A 7464-nucleotide genomic window follows, 5' to 3' on the forward strand; every position below is an offset into this window, starting at 1 on the left:
CAGCCTTCATGGGTGTTTGTGTATTTAATGAGTGGTCTAAGAGGGCTCTTACCATGTACAACAGAGAAAAAAAAAGGCTGGAACCCCTGCATGTAGGCAATTGTAATGCAATGGTAAGTATTTATGTGTTTTATTTGTTTGTTTGTTTGTTTTGAGAGAGTGAGTTCAAGCCATCACCCCAGGTAGAGTGCTGGGTATCATAGAGAGCTATGGTATCATAGCTCACAGTAACTTCCAACTCTTGGGCTCAATGGATCCTCTTGCCTCAGATTTTTCTTTTTTTAGTAGAGACAGGGTCTCACTTTTTTTGCTCAGGCTGTTATCAAACCTATAAGCTCAAGCTATCCACCCTCTTTGGCCTCCCAGAGCACTAGGATTATAGGCGTGAGCCACCACACCCAGCCAGTATTTGTGTATTTAAACATATCTAAACATAAAAAAGTGAAGTCCACATACAGTATTATAATCTTATGGGACCACCATGCTATATGCAATCTATGGTTAAATATCCAGGTGACAGTTCCAGAAACAATACAGTTGTTAAAGACTACCCATGAAATCTCATCCCTACGGGACAGCAATCTCAGAAGATTATTGTACCTTATTATTCCTTCCTCTTCCTGCAATTATTGTTTAGATCACAGAGGTATCTAACCAGGCTACTAAGTGACAGACTGATTTAGATTAATTATTACTCCAATTTCCTTTATGGTCTCCAGAGCTTGTGTTGTTTATAAAAAGTTTTAATTAGCCCAGATGGGAGTGTGTTCAATTATTTGTGAGTGAATCCTGTAATCATTAATGGCATAATATTATGATTTCTGCTTTCCAAGATTCCTACAGATGGGAATACATTTGTATGTGTGTACACAGCCCCAAGTGGATTCCAGTCATTAAAAGTATCCCTGAACTTTTCATGGTTATTGATCATAGGCTGATATAATTTATGATTCGTGTTGTACATTTTTCTTGTAGACCCTACTAATCTAATAACTGAATGTGTGAAGAGAGTAGATGTTCAGAGAGAGAGGAGAGAATACAAACATGAACTTCTCATTTTTCAGACTTATCAAGGTCCATATCTGCTATTTATTGCTTGTATGTGGTCCTTGGACAAGTTATCTCACTCCCTAAGGCAAGGTTTGTTTTTTTTTAATTTTTAGTTGACAGGTAATAATTGTATTTATATATAGGATACAGAGTGATACCTTGAAGTACGTATATAGTATATAATGATCAAATCAGGATACTTAGCCCACCTATAACCTCCAACTCTTATCACTTCTCTGTGTTGTGAACATTTAAAATTCTCTCTCCAAGCCTTTTGAAAATATACAATAAATTATAGTTACCATATTCACCCTGCAGTGCTGCAGAAAACCAGACCTCATCCCTCCCATCTAGCTATAGTTTTGTATCCATTGGCCAACCTCCTCCCTCTCTGCTGCCCTTTCTATACTTTAATAGTCACAATTCAGGCTTGGCGCCCATCGCACAGTGGTTCCAGTGCCAGCCACATACACTGAGGCTGGCTGGTTTGAACCCAGCCCAGGCCAGCTAAAACAACGACAACTGCAATAAAAAATAGCCGGGCATTGTGGTGCGCACCTGTAGTCCCACCTACTTGGGAGGCTGAGGCAAGAGAATCACTTAAGCCCAAGAGTTTGAGGTTATGGTGAGCTGTGATGCTACAGCACTTTACCAAGGGCAACATAGTGTGACTCCGTCTCAAAAAAAAAAAAAAAAAAACTCACAATTCAACTCTCTACTTTCATGAGTGCTAAATAATTTTTCAGCTTCCATATATGAGTGGGAACATGCAGTATTTATTTTTCTGTACCTGACTTATTTTGCTTAACAAAATATTTTGCCTACAGTCCGAGCTACTAGGGAAGCTGAAGCAAGAGACTCACTTGAGCCCACAACCTAAATGACCATCAACGAAGGAATGGATTAACAACCTGTGGTATGTGTATACATGGAGTACTCTTCAGCCATAAAAAGATAGAGACTTTATATCTTTTGTATTAAGCTGGATGGAGGTGAAACACATTCTTCTCAGTAAAGTAGCACAAGGATGGAAAAGCAAATATCCAATGTATTCAATACTAATATGAAGCCAGTAGACAATCTAATACACACCCATGTAAGAGAAAAAACTTAAATCAATTCAAGTTGGGGGGATGGGGAACAAGGGAGGGCACAGGGGGAAGGGTGGGAGGGGATTGGGTACTCCCACTTAGTGGGCACAATGTAGGGGTATATGGCACACCTTTTAGGTACAGGACATAACTCTAAAAGGGTCTCTACCTACCAAATGCAAATATTGTAACCTAGTTTTTAGTACACTCGCATTAGCCTGAAATTTTAAAAAGAAGTAAAAAAATTAGCTAGGCATGGTGGCATGCATCTGTAGTCCTAGCTACTGGGAAAGCTGAGGAAGAAGAATTGCTTAAGTCCAGCAGTTCAAGGCTGCAGTGAGCTATGATTGTATCACTGTACTCTAGTCTGGATAACAGAGCAAGACCCCAACTCTGTAAAACAAACAAACAAAAAAAGGCAAAAACATAATAAAAGGCCAACAAAACTGATAACTTTCTCATAAACCAGATTAAGAGAGAGTAAGTAAATCTATTTATGATTTTAAAAATATCCTTATCTTCTAGTGACACAAATATTTACCTGTGATATTATGTCTATGATTTGGTTCAGAATAATTCAGAGGATTATCTTTGAAGCCAGATGAAGGACATACAGAGATTTAGTATTCTATTCTCCAGTATTTTTCAAAATTACACATTTTCCCTTGAAGCTACAATTCTACTTTTATTTTTCCTTTTATCATTAGTTATGAATCTAGCCATTCATTTTTAAAAAGTAAATTTTGCCTCTATTTCCACTTCTCCCATAATTTACTGACAGTGCTATCACCAGAGTCACTGATGACATTTTGATCGCCAAATTCAGTGACCGGTGTTCAGCTTCCACTTAATCTGATTTCTCTGCAGCTTTAGAAATCATTGCTCCATCTCTCCTCAACACTATAGCAATTCTTTTTAATTCCTCAGCAACATTTGTATTTCTTTGCCATTTACCTGATCAATCGTTCTTTGCACTTTCTCATAGAGTTCCTTCTCTATCCCTCATCATATTCTGTGTGATATTTCTACATGGTGACATGCACACCTGTTTCAATTACCACCCCCAAGATTAATAATCTCCTTCTTTGTCACCAAGTTTCAGACTTAATTTTTTGTCAATCTCCTGTCCTATAGACACCTTAAACTTAACCAGAGCCAGTACTTATGAACTTCCTCCTTACCCGCCCCCCACCACATTATCAATCTTAATAAATGGTATCTTTGACTATTATTCTTCCCTAGGTGGAAACTCGATTTCTTCTTTAACCAGTATTGCAGTCATCTCTCACGCCCTATCTGCCTATCTGATAATTTGTCTATATATTTGAAACTTTATTGTCACTACCTGTTAAAACTACAATGAAACATAAATCTTTCAACCCAGGAATCCTACTGCTTGGAATCTATGGCATATAAGTATAATCACCAACAAAAAAGAACATACTAATATGAGTCGTAGCCCTCTTGATCCTTCCACAGCACTAGGCTCAAGGGTCAAGGGTCAAACACATAGATGATTCTATGGCAGTTGGCAGTCCTAAACACAAGCCAGCCCTGATACAGAAATAGAGAAGGGTGGGCGCTCACTCCCAGAGCTCCCAGAAGTGTTGACTGTGGAGGTTCAAGCTTATGAGAGATTTAAGAATTGTCCTTGAGACAGAAGTGAGATGCCCTCCCAGGGACACCCTGCACTCAATGATAGAGTGACACTCAGTGTAAAACCTGAGAATTTTTGCCTCTATTCAGGATGATGCTAAAGGACCAGCCCAGATCAGACCTCCTAATGGGTCAGCTAAGGTTTATTTTTCTGTTGCAGGCACATCTCAGTTTAACTTCTGCTCAAACCTGCTTTTCATCATACAAATTTCTGCCTTGGAATCTTTCACCTTGGAATCCAAATTAATACTATCATAATTGTTAACAGATTATTTTCTATGTGCCAGGAACTCTTTCAAGTGCTTTATGTCTCTAAACTTATTTACCACATTTCCCTGAAAATAAGACCTACCCCCAAAATAAGCCCTAGCAGGATTTCTATGCATTTGTTAAATATAAGCCCTACCCCCATAATAAGACCTAGGGATGGGCATGGCATTTCAGCGCAGAGAGGTAAGGAAGACTGGACATCTGCCTCAGCTCCTTTCTCTGAGCCATTCTCACTTGCTCAGGTAACCGCAGTGGCAGGCATCTGCATGGGTAACCGTGGTGGCAGGCATCCTATTGCACACGTGAAAATGGCTAGGGGAAAGGAGTTCACTCATCACTAGTGCCAGTCCCACCAACAAGGTCAGCTCCCCCTTGTCAGGTTCCAAAAGAAGATGACTTAACTGTATTTGAATAAATGTAGATTGTTGTATTATTAATAAGACATTCCCCTGAAAATAAGCCCTAGTGTGTCTTCTTGAGAAAAAATAAATATAAGACAGCGTCTTATTTTTGGGGAAACACGGTAAACTTTACAAAACCCTCATCTAGAAGGAAGCATTATTATCTCTTGAGACAACACAGCAGCTGAGTGGTACAGTCATGACTTAAGCATGTCTTGAGTCCATCATTCTTAACCATAAAGCCTTCCTTGTAATATTAAATATCTTGTTGAGCATTGCTTTTGAAAATTAAAAAGATAAAGAAAGGGGCTGAGCATGGGAGCTCATACTGTAATCCTAGCACTTTGGGAGGCCAAGGTAGGAGGATCACTTGAGGCCAGGAGTTTGAGACCAATCTGATCAAGAGCAAGACCCCATCTCTATAAAAAAAATATAGAAATTAGCTGAGGGTGGTGTCATGCATCTGTAATCCCAGCTATTAGGAAGACTGAGATGGGAGGATCACTCAAGCCCAGAAATTTGAGGCTGCAGCAAGCTATGTTGAGGCCACTGCACTCTAGGCTGGGTGACAGAGTTAGACACTATCACAAAAAAAGATAATATACTAACATAGTAAGATGTATAGAGAGGTCTGGAAGAGTGGTTGTTTGGTGTTTTTAAGGCTATGAGAAAAGTTCTTTTTGGTCCAAGGAAATTGACCTGTAAGGAGTTCAAAGAAACAGGCCAGAGGGAAGCCTAACTTTCATCTTAGGTTAGTAAAAGATTTTTTAAAAAATTTATTTATTTAAGATTTCAGTAAAAAGTCCTCTGGTCCTGAGTCTGGTACATACCATGGTTACCAGTTCAAGGAATCTGAAAGTGTTTCCTCTGCCAAGTTTCAAAGACAATTCTGGATAGAAAGGGTTGCCTGTGCCCTACAGATGATATTAGACAACAATGGTCAGTCAGCACATCAGGCTGGCTCTTCAGCTGCTGGGCATTGGTTTAGTTCCTGAAGGACTGCCTGACTAAACTGACTAGGCCTTCCGCATGAGGACCCAACTTTCTTTAGAACATCCTACATGTTGAATGGTCATTCCCTTTCGTGATGTTAGCTAGCTGACCATTCATCTCAATAATCTTGAAACTCTTTTCCTCATTGTTGACTCCTCCCAGGTGTGAACTAATCTTGGAGAATATAATTCTAACTCATAAATTGGATGCATGTCCAATTTCTTTGAAGTCTTCTAATTACCCCTGTATCGGTTAGCTGTCTCTGCATGTGATGTCACATCTCCCACTGTACCTCGAAGTTCTCTCAAGACTCTTGGGTTCTTCCACTGCACTATGCCCCAGGGTCAAGGGTCAAAACAGTAGATGATTCCAAGGCAGTTGGGAGTCTTGACAACAGGCCAGCCCCAAGAGATATAGGAGTGGTGAAGGGTGGGAGTTATCCTCTGTTCTATAGGCAACTTCAGCTTCTGCTGCTGCCTATGCCTCAGCAATCAAGAAAATTTCAGATTTTTCTCTTTGTCTGTGACTAGTCAAATCAGAGAAGAGACATGGGGAATATTGGTGGTGGTCTCAACTAGGAATCCCTGTGCACAATGGTGCATATATCAAACCGGAATATCCAGGCCCTGAAAATATTCTTCTCCTCCTGGATCATAGTCTTGTTGATAGTAGGAATCATCATAGATGAATGGGTTGAATTGATTCTAGAAGGAAAAGGTACCAAGGTAAAACACAGTCCATGGATGGTGTGTTGCAGCAAGGATTGGCCAGAAGGTCAGAACTATCCCCTGTAACAAGATGGGTGGAGAGAAAGGATTCCTCTTCCCTTGACTTTCACTCACCTCACCAGCTTACCGGTTATTCTCTGATACAACTTCCTCAGCCTTCCTTTCATAAACAACATAGCCAAGGCAGACTCCAAAATCTCACCCCTTGAATATTTGGGTCAAAAGGTTACATGCTCACAGGCTTAGTTGCTAGACATTTGAGCAGTCCTGGCACTAGCAGCATGGGGGTCAGTGTAGCTAGAACACGACCAGTATGAAAGAAAAGTGACTGGCAGTAAGTGAAATAGGCTGTACTGCCCCTAGAAGAGGACAGGGTGAATGAATCGAGGTTTCTAACAAGAGTTCTGAGAAAATAAAAGAAGGAAAAAGAAGCTTATCCAGACATCAGCATAGACAATAGTTTCTTGTTCTCTCTCCCATTCAGCTTCAAGTCCCCAACTCTTTGTTTTTTCCTACCTTCTTTATTTATTGTTTCATCAAACTTTTTCCCCTACTCCTATTTTGACCTAAAGATGTGTGGACTCCAGGTAGAAATGAACCTAGAAGAAATATCAGTCCTTCCCTCAATACAGCTTCTGCTTTCCAACAGATGAACTGAAACTGGTCAGGGTCATGTTGATTTTGATCCTCAACCTCTCCTTCTTCCTTAACTTGATTATGGGTTTGGAATCCACCTATATAATTCCTGAAAGTACGTATTTCCACCTCATCAATGCCAGCCTCAGTTTCCTCTCAGGTAACTTCCTGGCTCCCCTAACATCAGCTGGGAGGTGTACTTGGTTTGTGGGTCCTGGCTGCAGTGTCTGACTAACTGGCCTTCCTGGTTTTTTGACATAGAGAGATGAGATAGATATAGATACAGGTATAGGTAGGGATATGTCTAGGAATAGGTGTAGACATAGGTATAGATTACAGATATAGATATGTCAGATATAGGTATAGATAGATATACAGATATAGACATAGGTGTAGGTATAGATTATAGATATAGGTGTAGATATAGATACAGATATAGATATAGGTGTAGATATAGATTATAGATATATAGATATAGGTGTAGATAGATATAGATACAGATATAGGTGTAGGTATAGATTATAGATATAGGTATAGATAGATATAGATACAGATATAGATATATGTGTAGATACAGATTATAGATATAGATATATAGATATAGGTATACATTATAGATATAGATATAGGTGTAAGTAT

The 7464-nt window shown here is 39.6% G+C and overlaps 1 protein-coding gene across 1 annotated transcript in view; it reads left to right on the plus strand.

Moving 5' to 3' along the window:
• Nucleotides 1-6054: 6054 nt before the first annotated feature.
• TMEM225 (transmembrane protein 225) overlaps nt 6055-7464 on the plus strand; it is a 3278-nt gene continuing 1868 nt past the window's right edge. Inside the window, exons 1-2 of the mRNA XM_003796904.1 lie at nt 6055-6235; nt 6839-6985. Of these exons, the coding sequence (XP_003796952.1) occupies nt 6055-6235; nt 6839-6985 (328 nt within the window). The remainder of the gene's footprint in view (nt 6236-6838; nt 6986-7464) is intronic.

Source organism: Otolemur garnettii, unplaced genomic scaffold, assembly GCF_000181295.1.
Source record: "Otolemur garnettii isolate 467f Iridium unplaced genomic scaffold, OtoGar3 scaffold00108, whole genome shotgun sequence".
NCBI lineage: Eukaryota > Metazoa > Chordata > Mammalia > Primates > Galagidae > Otolemur > Otolemur garnettii.